Source organism: Vanellus vanellus, assembly GCF_965231255.1.
Source record: "Vanellus vanellus genome assembly, chromosome: 17".
Lineage (NCBI taxonomy): Eukaryota > Metazoa > Chordata > Aves > Charadriiformes > Charadriidae > Vanellus > Vanellus vanellus.
The window spans coordinates 12,772,247-12,789,764 of record NC_138922.1 but is presented as its reverse complement, the minus strand read 5'-3'; the positions used below and the strand labels follow the sequence as shown (position 1 = coordinate 12,789,764).

Sequence of the window (17,518 nt, the reverse complement as noted above, 5' to 3'; positions counted from 1 at the left end):
GAGTTATTCTTGGGTGAGTCTGTTCATTTCTAAGTGGAAGAAAAGTCCTGTAACACTGGTAAGTTTCTTATGAATGGCGAATCTGGAAAAAAAATGTCTAAGGGCGAATGACTGAAATTATTTTATTCATTCAGTAAGACGAAGATCATCAAATCCACAGCATCTGAAAGCCATAGGCACAAATACTACACAGTTTATGTACCTGTATCAGGGAAAAAAAATCTCTCTTTCCTCCAAGCGTATGTGAGCTTCTTATGAACAGCTAAAATAGCAACGATTTGACCCACCTTGAAGAAGTATGTGCTCCTTTACAGGTAAGTGAAATGAAGTAGAGCTGTGGTCCACTATAGCTCCGAGGTGCTGCGCTGAGAACACCCGCAGTGTGCTGGAGGGTGGGTTCCACAAATCTCTGCACAATATCCACCCGATATTACAGATTACAGCCTGACCTTGCAGACTCTTACTCAGCCTTTACTCATGCAAACCGACCGATAAAAACTACAGACCCACTAGACCCAGAGATGCCAGATCCGCCGATATGAGTAAGACTTATTCACAGCGGCGCGGACTTGCAGGTCAGGCCATTTAGCGTTTCGTACTGGAGACGGCTACAGCGTATGCATCATGACTGTTTTGCAGCTTTCTTAAAGTCAGAGCGGCTCTGCCCAGAAAGCTCTTCTTAGAATGAAATATCGATTCTAATCTATTGTACAGATCATAAGAACCGTAACAAAGCCGCCTCTCGGCTGCACGGACTTCAGCAAGAGAAGTACTTCCAAACCCCCCAAACAGGGAAGTTGAAGTTACAAGAAAAGTTTCTAAAAAACCCTTTCCTGTTGCAACAACCCAGGACAAAGAGGGTGAGGGACAGCTGAAAACTTAACCCTCAAGTGTGAGCGAGGGTTTGTTTCCCTTCTCTCAATGAACGGGTTTCTAATTGGAGGCAGTGTAGCCCCCCAAGTCTCTCACTGCCTCAGTGCAGAGCCTCCCCACCGACACACAGCAGAGCTCCGTGAGGTGGTCGCAGGCTGAGCAGTTTTCAAGACAAGGTCCGCTATCTGCAGAAGAACCGGTGTCAAGGGATAAGAAGGGCTCCGGGAAGGCAGAGCCTTCATATTTCATACCAGTGTGGGAGGCGTAAGAAAAGGAGCCAGGCGCAAAGCAGGACGCTGTTCTTCAACAAATTTCAGCCAGGCCCTACCAGGGAAAGGAGGGGCTTTTTCTCCCCATATTTTCTCTTTTCCGGCATCGTTCTCACCTTTGCCCGTCAGAGCCACCCCGTCCCTCAATCCTGCAGACATCTGCAGATGCTCCGTGGAAGCGAATTTGAGAGTTGTACTGCAGGCGGAGTCCTTGCCAGCTGGGACCAGAGGCTTTAGCCCCCCCGTCTTGCTGCACGGGAGATGTTATTAAATTGCTTTTTCTGTCTTGGCGGTGAAATGACCTAATTATCAGATTGCATTAGTCTTCATCTCTTAAAGTGGCCAAATCTGCTTTGGTTCTCAAGGATTTTATTGCCAGCTGAAAATAGCTTAATTGTATTGTACTTGCAAAGAAAACACGGTCTGGTAGAATCAAAGCAGTCGGTTTCCACAAGACGAGAAGAAATGCCATAAATAACGCATTGGGCTTTTTTCTTTTGGTCTCGCCATTTCCATGCATGTAAACTGGCATAAGTTAGCCTTTCTTCTCTAACCATTAAGTCAACTGGAAAAAATTCATCAGGAAAAGGTGGTTTCCCCATTCACAGTAAACCCCTGGGGTTTAGACATTAACTGGATCTTGGTAGGTCTAATGTTGGCATCTCCAAGGAAAAATGAAGCCCCGTTGGTAACAGAAGGAATGGGTAAATCCAACGACAATTCCACAGAGAGACGGTTACATGTTTGATAAGACTTGAGAGAGCAAATAAATATATTTTGTGCTTTGCAAGCAAATCGGATACACAGATGTGCCGCCAGTGACACAGCTATATTGGATAATAATGCGTTTGTTCATAGAAGGGGTGAAATACGACATAGGAAATGGAATTGTTTTATATATCTGAGAATAGTGGAACTCACACACCATTCGTATTTGTTTCTCTTTTTCTTTCCCAGATCCTTTGGGATCTGGGAATTGCGTCCAAAATCTTTGCTTAATATTTCAGGCTGTCTTATTTAGTCTTATTCTAAAGTCAAATCACCAGCCAGTGACTACATTTTTAAGTATATACCTTCAGTCTTTGCCACTGCAGATGGTGGATGAGAGAAGCAAGGCGAAGGAATCTTGAAATAATGAATTACAAGCAGTAATCCATAACTAACAGGAACTGTGCATAAGTACCAATCCAACAGCAACCCAAGAAGTTCTGCCAACAAAAACTTATTTCCAACTCTATATTCCATGCGGCTTGATTCTCAATAAATGAAGATGCCGAATTTAAAGGATCTGTCATTTCCAGCTAAACTTTTAGACCCAACGAAATATGATAAATACCCGTTGGGAAGAAGTGAGCTCTCTCAGCTCTCAACAGATGCTCACCTCTGCGGGGTCACAGGCCTTAAAATGATTAGGAAATGTTAATCTGTTATTTAACGTACACTTTGCCCATTCTTTATTTTCTAGAAGCCGTGCTGTAGCAAGACAGTTGTATTACCATTTAGTGATCTGTTTTCACAGTTTAGGACTATGGATAATCTTTCCCAAAAGCGGGAAGGTAGCATCGCATCCAGCATCGTTTGTGACATGGCGATGTTCTTTATTTTTCCTTGTCCAGCCCTCAGTCAGCTGTGACAATTTGTCCTCAAAGGCAGCAATGGGGAATGTATGTTTGGATTAACGAGAAGGACATTAGGATAAGTGATAAAACCGACCAAGCACTTACATATTAATAAGGCTAATATTTTCCTATTAATCTCACAGTTATCTAATGATCTTCCATAGTTCCCATTCTTTGGATATCTCAAGGGAAAGGGAGTTAATGGTTAATAAAACTTGCCAGGGTGGTGAGAACATGCCCATGGAGCTGACATAGGGAACTTGACAATTCCTGGAAGGAAAAGGGTTAAGAGCCAGCGACTTACACATACAAAACCGTGTGACTACACTTTCATTCTCTTCCTCGCAGCTCCAGTCGCTAGTGCTACTGGCCTGCCAGGTTTGCTAAAATCAGGATAGGCTCACGCTCAGCTCAACACAACAGGGTAAGAATATCTTTGCATTTCTCTGGCTTGCAAACTTTTGGTTATGGAAATATCGTATGTAAGCAGGAGGGCTCTCAAGGGAGTGGACAGTCGCAGGTTTGTCGATGACTGCCCTGCTGTGGGTCGTCACTAGTCAAGTCACCTACTTGCTCAAACGCCGGCGTGGTGCTCGGCCAACTTTCAAACATCCACCTGCAGAGTCCACTGCGCTCAGGGACAGCAGTTGGGTCCCTCCCCCGCGGGCAGGAACGACACCTCAACCTCCGCCACAGTTTAATGAGTTGGGCCTTATAAACAGTTGTCAGCCAAGGTGTGAGGGTGGGCAGAGCTGCGAGGGGTAAAGATGACTTTCTGCTCTGCTCCTCTGCCCCTGCAGCATCTTACCGCCAACCTTCCTGGCACAACGATGCTCTAATTAGCAAAAAAACCCCAACAAAGGGGTAACCTACCTTCTGGTGGGCTGTGGAGGGTGAGGAAGGGGTAATGATTACAGACCCGTGTTTCCTCTCATTTCCCCACGGCTGCAAGAGGAGAGCTGAAGCAGAGATCTGCTTCGGCCTTTGTCGCCATGTGTGTGCCACCACAGGCGGAAATGTGGAAAATTTCCACTGGGAAAAGGGAGTGGCAAGAAAGAATAAAAACTCAATTGCAATAGAAAGAGGTAGAAACCTTTCAGCTTTGCTCAGCAAAATTGATGCAAAGTCCATGCTTTTTCTGCAGCTCTCCTACTGACCCTTTTGTATTACACAACTTGGTTCACCAAAGCGATTCAAGTTGGGCACTTTCACTTTCTCAGGGGGCGTTTGGTAGTTTCTGAGAGAAAGATGATCAGAAAGATTTGGGTACACGATGAAACCTGCTTCCATCAGCAGAACACTATACCCAGAAGTGACTCAGAGAACCTGTTAAAACCCTACATGCTTTTACTGCATTGCAAATGCATATTGCATTTCTGCTGATGATCATTTATTATCACTGCACTTTATTACCTATCAGTGTTGCCACTCCAGTGGAAACTGCATTTATAAACTCAGAAGCATCTGATTTGCGTTAACACCGCATGAACTACGGCTCTCCTTACTTTCTCACACTTTTTATTTTAGTGTATTAGCTTAGATGCAAATGCCCTCAGTGTTTTCTATCAGTTTGGACCAGAACCTAAAAATTTGCCTGGAGTCCCTGGCCACAACGTAAATGACAATATCAGAGTTTATTTTCCCTCCTGGAAAGCAAATAAACTTTGCTAAAAACGGAGAGTTAGATCATTGGCCACTGTGGAAGGAAAAACCCAGCAGAAAACAAGCTTAAGTTTCCCGAGGAGCCAACGCTGTGCCTGTTCACATCAGATGCGATACTTCCAGCTTGATGGCAGTGGTGCGGAGCGGTCCCCGATAGGAGCCCGGGTGATGGTGCGTGGGTTTGTGCTGCCTGTCCCAAAGCACCCTCAGCTCCGATGGAACGCGACAATTCCTCTACCGGGTCTGCAGGTGCACCCGAGAGGGTCCTGGGGCTGGTGTGGAGCAGTCCCACCTTGCCTGGGAGAGCCTGGGGACCTTCCACAGCCGTCACAGCATCTCTTCTTGCCTGCGCCTGCACATCCCCCGTCAGGAAGCCAAACTGAGCCCGGAGAGCCTGGCCGGGAGACACGTCGCCCGGGCAATCAGAGGAGTAGATCGCTGGCACCAAATGGCAGTCCAGCCCCGCTCGTAACTCCTGCGCGGCTGGGAAGGAGGGAGACAAATTAAATTAGCTGGCACCTTTCTAAATTTCCCTCAAAACTAAAATTGAACAGATGAGTAAAACCAAACCAAGCTCAAATTGCTGTTTAAACTTCCTGATATTGTTTTTGACTGATTATTTGGACCAGCCCTCCAAGGCCCACCCACCGAAACACCTCTGTCGTTTGAAAAATCTGTCGTCAGAGAGGAAATAATCTTCAGCAAGTAAATGCCACAGCTTCCTTTCTTCAGCTATCATGATCTTGTGCTGCTTATTTGCTTTTCTGATGCCATTTTGTGCCTCCAGGCTAAATTCTGCCTTTCACTTACATGCAGAAGCACAGGGGAAGGAGGATCCCCCACCCACCCTCGGGCATCCTGCACCAAAACTTGGGGCAGACGGTGTGTCCCGGGCTCTGGTTTGGCCCGATGGAGACGCGGAGGCAGCGGGAAAGGCTGGCGGCAGGAGGAGGCTCATCCCTGTTTTGCACAAGGAAATGTTGCACCTCAGAAGGCAGGAGCCATGTGTTTCTCTGTAATCTCCCTAATACTTCAAAAGTTGGCTTTGATCCTCTGATATTATTTGAGCTAATGCCCAAACCCTATTAAGCAACCTTGTGACAGAGACTGGAGGGGAAAGGATTGTGCCGTTTCCCATCAAGTATTAAAAAATCAGCACGGAGAGTCGTGAAAAGTCGAAGCTGCCGTAGCCCACGGTGGCTGTGAGTCCCGGTGACGGCATGGCCGGCCGGTGGCGTGGCAGGTCCCAGGACCCCGGCGGTTTCCCAGGGCTGTGCTTGCTCCTCCCGCCTGCGGACGGTGCTGCGGAGAGCGGGTTGCCTGGGGGGGTGCAGGGCCCCCTGCCCGGCCCTTCCCCGCCTGCACGCCACGCTGGCACCCGGCACCGCTCTCTGCAGTTTGTTGTCGGCGCCAAGCGATGTGCGGAAACACGCCGCCGGTGCGCAGCTCATGAAGAAGACAGGCTGATTACAAGAAGTCCACGTTCCTCCTCGGAGGCCTCAGACTAGAAAACTACCTTTCTTCAGAGCAGCACTTTGGGACGTATTTCACTTTAATCTAAGCACGCAATTAACTTGGGAGCCAAACGCCTACCGAGGCCGTCGGTGCCGGGCTCGGGCAGAGGGAACATCCAGCCCCCAGGTTGTGACTATCTTGATTTGACAAAGGCCAGGCATCACGTGGAGAGGCAACCGGTGGCAAAGAGTAGAGAGTGAGAGAGCAAGCGAGAGAGACAAAGAGGGAGAGAGAATGAACAGAGGCTCGTCACGTCGCTCGTTACAGTACTGGAAGGCGCTTGTGCTCTCTGACAGCAAAGGTGACATAAAAAACCTTTGCAGAACAGACCAGAGCAGAGCACAACGGGGCGGCTTTGTTAATCTTTCCTGATGGGGTGACTCCAGTGCTTAGGATCAAGTGCCAACAATACCAATCATTTCTGGGTGTTTTGTTAAAAAATAAATACATAAATAAAATCCTCCAAGTTACAGAAGTCACCAACCAGCTCATCCCCATCTGTGACACTGGTCACCAGAACCGCCAGGGGAAGCCAGGATGGTGCACAATTAAGGTGAGCGCATTTGAAAGCACAAGTGAACGCTGCAGAGAGCTGTTTGCTTTGCATTATTCACACTCTTCAAGCTCTGGCAAATTGCTTTTCCTCTGACCATACTTCACTGTAATTTTTTCAAGCTGAACTGGTTTAGGTAGAATGAGTGTCTGTTCTGAATCTTCATTAGAAACGTCAATTGACTTTGAATCCTTTTGGAAGGTCCAGAGAGAAATAGAAGACTTTCAAGCATCTTTGTGCTGTTGGTGTCTGGAAGTGGCTTCTCTCACAGGAGAGAAAAGAAAAGAAGCAGATCTATTTGAGTAATTTAATCTGTATAAGGTAATTTACTACAAGGCAACACTTCAGTACTCAGTGCTTTTATTTTCCAGCACACAAGTATCCTTGACCTCGCTCTTCTCCAGCCTCAGTTGAGTTTCGGCTAACTCTTGTAAGAAGAAGCCTCCCTACGGAGCAAATCTAAAAGTCAAAGTCATGACTTCCTTTGCTCAAAAAAGGACCCAGAAGACCGGATCAGCTGTGTCCATCCCCTCCCTTTATATGGTTAGGCTGTTCCAGCGCTTTCATCATCTCAGGTAAAATTAGCACTATGGTAATTACCCATGGGCCAAATATACAGCTGGTGAAAGTGCACATATTTCAGAGGGATGAAACTTGAGGTGGACTTGGCAGGCACCATCCCCTTTTACTTTATGAAGGCTAACGTAAGGAAAGTGATGGGAGCTATTTCAGTCCCACATCCACTTGTGCAGACATACGCTCCCATGCGGCGCTTCCCCTCGGCTGTGATTTTCCCTGCTAGAGCTTCGCACCCGCCTTCCAGAGGATTGCTAATGCCAGCATAAGGTTTTCCAAATCAACCCTCCACATCTTTGGGACAGACGATATCAAGGGAGGTTGGTGGGTTTGGGTCTTCTGTCCTACCAGCCATAGGTTGGCCAGAGGGTGTTGGGAAACAGCTTGTGGCGGGTGGTGTGTAAAGGTTTTGCGGGATTGTGAAGAACTATATTTGATGGGTTTACCTGGTATTTCCACAAAAGAAAAGATAAAACGGGAGGAAAGAGAGCGAAAACCCAGTGAGGCAAAGCACTATGGGTCCTCTGACGGAGCGGCTGCCAGCACGGGGGCGGCACTCTGCTGTACCCTCTCAAACGAAACAAGTGGCAAAAGAAAGGTGCTTTTTTTTTTTTGACTATGGAAAAAGCGATCACTGAAGAGAAGAGGTTTTAATCAGCGTGTACAGTGAGTAATTCCAAGAACTGCAGAAAAAGTACTTACCAAATTTTGTCTCCCGACTCACATCCTATCACGGGTCACTCTGGAAACCGTCCCATTGAAATTGGTGGGGTCACATTTACTTCACATGAGTAAGGCCCTCGACCCGGGCGGGCAGGGAAGGTTTCCCCTTGGGTACACTCCTCAGGGTCCTTTCATGATTTCCACTTGGAGATCTCAAACGAGACCTACCCATTTATGCCCAATTCCTCTTTTTCTGCCCTATTTAGGGCATGCCTATCACAACTAAACATTTATATCAGTCAAAATGTGGAAGTTTACGACACGCCCAACAGGCAGCTCTGCCAGGACGGTGTGCTAGAGACACCCCACGCGGACGTTTCACCGAGGCACTGTACAGAGCAGTGGTATCGGGGAGGCTTTGGGACTGTCTCCTCTCTGTTGCTATTTTGTACAATGGGTCCCACAGAGGCCGTCAGCTCATTTTGGCACCTGGACCAAGCAAGGAATCGTGCCGAACGAACGTCAGACCAAAAATAGTCCCTCCCCTGTCAGGCAAGTCTGAGAGACACCCTGTGATCAAAGATGGGGAAACACGAGGAACAAATACAATGCCCAGTAGTCGCAGCGGACCAGCTGCCTGACAGTTGTGGAGCTTCCTACACACGCCGCAGCGAAGGAGAGCCTGAAGAAAGGATGTGAAGAAGGATGATGCTATAGATGGTTCAGCAGATGTTTAATTGGAGCTACTCCCATGCGTGAGAGAACGCACGAAGCTGTTCAATGGAAAATGTGCGTTCAGAAGTGGACATGGCACTGAATATGAGATAATTATTAAGGCATTTCTATTTTGGAGCCCTTCTGTGTGTAGTTTTACATAATAAACGTTAGCGTTGCCTTTCTACACGCACACACGTTCCCCGGCCCAAACAAACAAGCAGCTTTTCGCTTCTTGTCACTGATACCTCTTGAAGTAAGTATCTTCGGCCACAAATAGATCATTGCCCTATTTGAAAAGTTCCTGGTGGAGTGTAGCCAGTTTTGACTGGCTATATATACCTAAGCTGGCAAATCAAGACACCTCTCAGCTTTTGCTTCTATATATAAAAAGGAATGATATAGAATAAATCAGCCGGACAGAGCGCACGCCGAGTCGATTTTTATACTGAAATCATTGTATTTCTGTGTTTGATTTATTGCGCCGACCCTCAGAGGGCGGCCAGAGGCAGCCCCAACCTCTGCTCCCCACTTTGCCCAGGAAGGTCAGGCAAAACCAGGAATTTGCTGACAGCGGGTTCTCCGCTCATGCCGTGGTTATACCACCACCTTTCTACGTGCCGTTTCAGACCGGTGGGGGACCACCCCCCCCCACCACGCCGTGCCCCCCAAACCATCCCCACGGTGCCCCACCGCAAAGCCCACCCCCGCAGGAGCGCTCGGAGGAGCGGAGCAGAGACGGGGCCCGAGCGTCGGGGCCTTCATTGGCATTTACGGAGCTTTTCTCCCGACAGATGCCCCGGGGAGGCCGCTCAGTGCCCTGCGAGGGAGAGCAGCGCCGGCTCCGCTGGGGGGGGACCGGCCGGGAAGGGGCCGGGGGGGGACCCGGCGGTGGGGCGGGGGGGGGGAAGCGGCGCGGCTGCTCCGCGGTCGGCCAGCAGGTGGCGCCAAAGCGCCCGCGGCGGCGCGGCCCCGCGCGGGGGGGGGGGGGGGTGCCCGCGGGGGTGAAGCCCACGGGCGGCCGTAGGGGGGGGTGGCGGGGGCGCCCCGGGTCTGGGCCGGAAAGATGGGGGGCTCCGGGGAGACACTGCCGGGGAGGAGATTCTTGGGCGGTTCTTGACAGTCCGAGGTGTTGCGGAGCGGGAAGCGACCAGCGGCTGACAGGTGGCAATATCACTGCTTCAAAAAAATCCCATCTTTCACAGAATCCCAGAGTGGTCAGGGCTGGGAGGGCCCTCTGGAGCCCCCCCCCCCCCCCAGTGCCACCCCCCACCAGAGCAGGGGCACCTCCAGCAGTGGCACAGGACACGTCCAGGCGGGTTTGGAATGGCTCCAGAGGGGGAGACTCCCCCCCTCTCTGGGCAGCTGTGCCAGTGCTCTGCCGCCCCCACAGGAGAGAAGTCCCTCCTCAGGTTGAGATGGAACTGCCCATGGTCACGTTGGTGCCCGTTCCCTCTTGTCCTGTCACTGGGCACCACTGGAAACAGACTGTTCCCATCCCCCGGCACCCGCCCTTTGGGGATTGATAAGCGTTGAGAAGATCCCCCGCAGTCTTCTCTTCTCCAGACTCAAAACCCCCACGTCCCTCAGCCTCTCCTTGTAAGAAAGACACTTCAGTCCCCTCATCATCTCCGTAGCCCTGTGCTGTACCTTTCTAGGGAGCAACATGAGCCCAAAACAGAATTATCCAACTTCACAGCATTTTTGCCTGATGTTTATCTGACTCCCCCATCATCTCCTCAGCCACGGGGTCCGATCCCAAGAAAACCTTTACATTCTGGAAGTAGCTCTTGTCTTGTGATTTTAAGCCCCATGAAAACACGGATCTGCATTCTTCCAGCCCAGACTAAAACTGTAACTGCTCCTTGTTTCACTCTTGGTTCGTTTCTGTCATGCTTCCTCTCGTCTGCTTGGAACCGAATTTGTTGTCAGATGCTTCCCTGAATGGGCCTCTTAGGCCCACCACAGAGACACCAACGCTTTCTGTTTGCAGGTTCCCAGCTCAAAACCAGCAAGAGCTAAACAAAGCTGACAAGCCTTTTCGTTTTCTTCCCGCACAAACACTTTTGATGCCCCGAAAGGTACCTGTTATTTCCTGAAGTGAGCGTAACTGTAATGTTAGGTAGGCAGCCGGCGTCAGACCTCCCGCGCAGCGTGTCAGAACCAAGGGATAAACAAAGGGATATGTATTGTGTCCCACATCTGAAAATCAACTTCACAGAAAATATGCGCTAAATGATACATGATAATGGGGAAGGCAATGCCAGCTGCCTTAATGAACGGTGGTAGGCAAAGCTGGAAAAATAAATTATATAATAATCTCTTATTACATTCCCTTTGACATAAACTAATCTCGACCCAGAACAACAGTGCTACTTTCCAAGAGAAAATAACCGAGATGCAGCTAGAATCACGATACGGGAGTCCAGCGCAAAGTGGTTTGTACTTTCTCTTTGTTGTTAAAATTTTGCTTCATCTGGTAAATTTTGTGGAAAAGATGGGAACAGGGTGAGCAACTTCCAGCTGAGGCAGAACGAAATGCCAACTGCTGCCTCTTGGTGGCTGGGAAGAAGCTGCTGAACGATGTCCCCCCCCCTCCCACGACGTCCTGGCTTTCTGCTGAAGACCCCAGGAGCACTGGAATGCTCTGAATGCTCTGGAAGCGTGGGAGGGTACTTCAGCTCCCAACTCCCTGAAGGGCCCAAAATGCAGCCCGGCACTTACTTTAGAACTGGTGGGCACTTTCATCCATTCGTTAGGGATGACTCAAGGCTCAGGTCTGCGTTTCTGCTGTATGGATGCACCCGTTTATACTTTTGCAGGGTTTTTGAGAGTCTTGCTCGCTTTTGCATTGCTCAGCTCTGCAATTGGGATGAATAAAAAAAAAAAAAAAGCGCCAAAGGGAAATCCTTGGAAAACATCCTCCTCTAGAAAGAGCAGATGGGTGAAAGAGATCCTCCCTTCTACTTCCCAAAGCTGCTGTACACCAGCGTACCTCAAGAGTCTTTCCTAGGTCCTCTCCAAGGCAAGGAGGATGGAAGAACTGGCCCTATCAAGAGCACAGTCAGGGTCCACCTAAATGACAGTTATGGATGGAGTCTGCACACTTTGTGTGGTTGTGTATCCCTTCTGCACCTCCGTCCCTTCCTGTCCTACCCACCCGGTGCTATCAAAGGTCCTTCCTCAGGTGAGGAGGTTGCAGGTTCGGGATGCAAGCTCTGCATGCAACTGCCAGGCAGAAGCGTGTGCGAGCACGTCTGTGAGCACGGCTTTGTTTGGCTCATTCCTCCAAACAAACGGAGTTCATGCTAAGAAGCTTCCACAGAATGTATTTATAACTTTGTGGGTTTGCTTGTGATTTGGCATCTTTTAAAGTCAAAAGACTACTCAGCACCTTATAAATCTTTCCGTGACCTCTTAGTGCCTAAGACATGGAAGCTTAAAACTGAGGCTGAAGGGGAGAGAAGTAAACTGTGCTCTCACAAGGTGTGTGGTAGAGGCATGTTCTTTATTTCTGTGTCTTTATTCATAAAAATGCAATGCATGCTTTACTAGACATTATTATACATAGTTCTTATACTGCGATAAATGAAATTAAAATATCAAACAGAGAAACACAGAAAAAGCCAGACTGGTTGAGACCAGTGGTTCAACCAGTATCCTGTCTCCAGCACTGGCTGGTATCAGATGCTGCAGATAAAAGTAGAAGAAACTGTATAGTAGCCTGTTACGAATTAACATGCCCAGGAGAGACGTTTCTTCCTGACCCTCATCAGTTAGTGGTTGACTTATATGCCAAAGCATACATTACTATACATGCTCACGTATTTATATCTATCTATACCAAGAAGCACGTGACCAAACGCTAAATCAGACTCTGGTACTTTCACTTACAGGAAAGTCATTCTGAGGAAAAGAATTTTCTTCACCGCAAGAGGCTCACACAGTACATAACTGCGAGAGGGAAAGGCAGCTGAGGTTCACAGCTTAGCAAGGGAAACTACTTTTACAAACAGCACCTGAAATATGCGCCTTTTGAAGATATTTTGGGGATTTTGATTACATATCTCAGTAGTATCTCATCTCTCTGAGTAGCTTTACCTGTGTAATTACGCAAATATTCACATGTGTGTAAGTACTAAGTGCTCAGTTAAGCAGATTTCACGTTAGGCATTCCCTTTTTCTGAAAAATCATAGGACCACGGAAAAACAGGGTTGGAAAGTTCAAGGCAAGGTTGACCATTCTGTACCACTCCTGACAGCCGTCTTTTCCAACGGGGTCCCGAGAGCCACCACCACAGAGATCACAGACCCCACAGATCTGTCGGTGCTTCGCCTTCACTATGACAGTGTTTCCTAATTAACTTCAATCTCTTTGGCTTCAGGTTAAGGCCATGTTTTCCTGTCCCACCCACCAGATACAGGCAATAGATTATCCCCTCTCTTGAATTGCAATTTTTAAGAACTGTTTTGTTGTTTCCTAACCCCTTTTTTGGACTGAAACACCTTAAGTTATTTTCCTACTTCCTCACTGACATGTTTTCTACATCTCTGGATTTTCTTCAGATTGTTCCATGTCTTTCCCAAAGCGTGGTACCCAACAGTGAATAAAGTAACCCAGCCAAGATCTTTCAAATACAGAGGAGTGTGGAAGGATTACTTCACATGTCTTGAAGGTTATATTCTACTTTATACAATCCGGATGGTGTTTTTTCCAACACCAGGTAAGTACTGAGATCCATATACATTTTCATACATCCCTTTCCATTTTCCTACATCCCTTTCCATTTTTTAAGACTATTTCCCCAATGCCTACCAGTGCTCAAATCCAGGACACAATAAGATGTTTTCTACTGCAGTTATAGATGCATGCCGATGATGATTCAGCATATAAAATAGGTTCATTAATGAGCTTCGTAATAACCACCTCCCCCCAAGCTTGTTAATATGCTTGGTTTTACCTAAAGGGCTCGCATATATCCAAAGTCAAGTGCTAGCAGAAGAGAAAAGCAAGATACATTAAAATAATGCAGCAATACTCCTATATGGAGTAAATTTCAGGAAAAAAGCTTCAGCATGCTATTTTTCTTTGTTAAATGTGATGAGCTCCTAACAACTTTTAATTAGTCAGGATGATGTGAATGACTCGTCAGACCTAATTTTAGCAGCCTAAAGTGAGCCAGCATTTCCACGACAGTCATCACATCTCCTCCAACAATAAATGGAGAGGGATGAACTCCCCTGTGAAGACAGAAGAGTTCCAGTAACCACAGGGAGCCTCGACCAGTAGGCAAACACTTAATTTCTTGATGGCTGAAGTCAGGTGAGATAAATCCCATTTTAGGCAACCACTAACTCAGAGATAATTATTTTTACACTAGCATGATAATTAAACACAATGCAAATCAACCATAATCATCAGGGGAAAAAAGCATGATGAGGTATTGCTTATTGAATAATTACAGAGATGTGCAGAGTATGGAACGTCCATGTCACAGACAACTTCAAAACATTAAGATTTTCCTTTTTTTGCTAAATTGAGCTGACAGCTGAGTATGTTGAATTTCTCTGTGAAGGATCATTTTTACAGTCATTTCAGATGAATAAAAATATTTTGTTTTGACAAAATCACACTGTTTGGTCTCCAGATTGATCTTCGTCTTTTTAAAGAAGCATAATATACTAAAAAGAAAAGCAAGGCTGACATTCTGAAATGAAAGACGTTTTGATTTAAAATATTGCACAGCTCACTCTAAAAACACCATCTTCTTTCTGAAGCTCAACCTGATTTTGCTGATTTCAGTTTCAAACTTGAGGTCTCGTTTTGATTCCTGAACAGTGCAAACGAGCCAGTTTGGCCGTTCCTTCCAGCCGTCAGAGCCACATAACAAAATCTTCAGGCAGCCCCAAGCCAGCTGCCATACCACATACCTCAAGCTGCCGAGGGAGTGGCAGTTCTGGGAATGGCTCACGACTAGGAAATGAGAAAAGCTCTCCAGGATCCCACCGTGGATCCCACAGGAACAGGCAGGGTGTAAGCAGGTTTCCAAAGCTACACTTTGATACTGGGTTCAGTTATTCTTTCCTCCCTCCTCCACAGAAGAGCCCCATAGATTCACCAATGTAACCCCGGGTTGGGAGCTTCATCTGAACCACTAGAGAGGTGCAATGAAATGAGTAATTGTTTGTTGTGATGGTGGGGGAGTTTCAGAGCCTCCGAGAGAGACTGGGAACTGGCTTTCCAAATAAATTAGGCAGCTTTGAAAAATCTGACCTAGAGGGCACACTCCATTGTTTTTTTTTCCCTGCCTAGATCATTATCTGTCTCTGGGTATGTCCAACATTGGTCCCTGCAGGGTAATAAAGTTTACAATAAGTTTGCTCGAGTACAGTAGCTGTCTAGTCAACCTAAATGTAAGCTGTTCTCTTGTGCCAATGCTAAGCTGTTACTGATACCCACGCTAACCATCACGAAGCTCTTTCTAGCAGCTCAGCAATGTATTACAACGTAGGGATGCTGTCAGCGAGGTTTATAATATACATACTTGTGCATATGAGTTCATTGTTTACATTCTAAAAGCTGTGATGGGAGAATTTGTTGGAAGGGATTTTAATTGCAGTAAAAAGTTAGATTTGGGACTCTATTGACAGCCTACTCAAGGTCACAGCTGCTTTCTGATAAGAAACTTCTCCAGAAGGCTGACTGATGGCTGTTACTGGGTCTTCTGGATCTTCACAACTAGTGATGAGGGCAACTGCACTAAAAGACTTTTGGTTAGTATTAAATGACTTGACCCCCAGTGCTGAGGTCTCTGCTTCTTTTTCCCGTGTCTTTTCGGTTCGGTTCCATTCTTGCTCCTTCCGATCCAGTTGCATGGCACTGCAGTGAGGAGCATAAACTTCCGTGGTTTCTTCAAACTGTAAGCAATCCACCTTATAGTATTTTTTCTTTACATGTAAGACATCGTTAAATCTATGGCCCCAAAGAATCTCTCTGGGGACATATGAGCTTCTTGACTGATGTGAAGTTCCTGTTGAATCACCTGTGTAGACAAATGTGACCAAGATTTCAAAGTTGTCCTTGGCCAGAGCTTTCCGGTCCAGACCATACAGGGGGCTCTCACTATCAATTTCATGTACGACCGTCACTGGCGTAACAAGTATGATCTGATCATTTAGCAACTTCAAGTCCTTGTATTCCATCGTCATTCTCCCCTCCTTGTCTTCCTTGTAGCGCAGAAGCTGAGCTCGTACAGAGCCCTCAACCATGTGATTTGGCCGGAAATCACCAATGCGCCACATGAGGCAAAATTTATCATCCCTTAAGCCTACTACAGCATAGTAGCTAAAACGAATGGTTTGAGCTCTTTTTCGAGCTGTAGCCATTTTAGCCAAGGCTGCTCCAATTATGAAGGTGTCGATAATGCAGCTTAATACTGACTGCAGGATAACCATAAGGATTGCAACAGAGCACTCTTCTGTAACACAGCGATAACCATAACCGATGGTCGTTTGGGTTTCAAGGGAGAACAGGAATGCTCCTGTGAAGCTATGGACATTTGCAACACAGGGGGTTATTTCTTCATCATTGAATAAATCTCCGTGTTGGATTGCTATCAGCCAGAAGACTAGTCCAAAGAACAACCATGAAAGAATATACGACAATGAGAATATCACAAACATATGACGCCATTTGATGTCCACCAGCGTGGTAAATATGTCCACTACGTAGCTCTCCCATTCCCCAAAGATGTGTTTGAAGTACACATTGCAGCTGCCATCCTTGTGGAGAAATCGCTTCTGCAATCTTTTCATCCCCTTTTCAGGGCTTTCTTGACAAGTGCCTCGGTAACTGATCTTATTGCCCTGTATGCTTACAGGCCTATAGCAACCACTCTGTTCGGTCATCTTTCTCATATCTGCCTTGTGGTGTCAGTTTACAGAACACACGTGGTCCCAAGGGCTATTGTTTTCTTTGTTCATTGGAAATCTATGAAATAAAAGAAAAAGTTTATTTTTGTTTTAATTTCCTATGCCAGAACTGTGTAACACCAAATCTAAATACATCCACTCCGTGGCCATCATGAGCAATTTTCTGAAGAGTACAGAATCTGACATTCATTACACAACATAGCTCAAAACCCTAGGCCTGGAAATACGAGGCAGCTAGAAACTGAACTAGTCAGAAATGTCCATATCAACCCTAAAATTTGGTATGTAGATGCAAACAGAAATCAAAAACCTTTGTGGTGACCCCCTTGTGAGTCTCTCTTCTAATGTTCTGGTGGAGTAACAGTCAAATCAGGACGGGTCTCATGAACAGTCACAGGAATGGCATGAACCCTCTTAAAGTTAGCCAGATATTTGAGGTAGTTAATTATTTATTTGTTGCATGTTTGTTTGTTTTCCTGCATTAGAAGAAATGCCAGGGAAAACACCCTCCTTTAGACAAACGACTTCAGTAGCATGGGCAGGCAAGTTCAGTGCTGATGTGTTTTAACCAGAAAACGTATTAAACACAATCATTCATCATCATCATCTGTGTTCCAGTATTGCCCAGAAAAAGCTGGTCATGGAATTGAACTTTACTGGGCCAGTGCTACAGAGACATATTTGTTCAATTTGTAGAAAAGTATTTACATTTCAAACAAAAAAGAAACCTCTCTAAGGTCCTGGAAACCCTCACAAATCATTCCTTAAAACAACAACAAAAAAATCCAGCTGCCAAAAAGTATTTAAATTTTTATTAATGAGTTTGAAAAAAACATGCAGTATGTTAATAAAATTTGTGGATGACACAAATTTAGTAAGTGATGTGAATTAGGAGATTCCTCTGTCAGATCAGAGAAAAAATGGATGTCTTTGCAGATTGCAACCATATGAACTTCAGCAGTACGAAGTGCTAGGCTATACATTTAGTGACTAATAACAGGAACTTATGTTAGATACCGAGACCTCATCAACTGGAATCCAATAAAAAAGGAAAGACTTAGCTGAAGTAATCAGTTACAGGATGCTTATGAATTACTTGCAGGATACAGCACTGAAAAAGGCAAATGCCTTTTCCTGCAGGT

General features: G+C 46.4%; 1 protein-coding gene across 1 annotated transcript; it reads right to left on the bottom strand.

Moving 5' to 3' along the window:
* Positions 1 to 15,071: 15,071 nt before the first annotated feature.
* On the bottom strand, positions 15,072 to 16,361 carry KCNJ16 (potassium inwardly rectifying channel subfamily J member 16; the record flags this gene model as incomplete). Its single annotated transcript, XM_082492254.1, has 1 exon — positions 15,072 to 16,361. One exon carries the CDS (start codon positions 16,359 to 16,361, stop codon positions 15,072 to 15,074), a length of 1,290 nt encoding a protein of 429 aa, XP_082348380.1.
* Between the last annotated feature and the right edge of the window lie 1,157 nt (positions 16,362 to 17,518).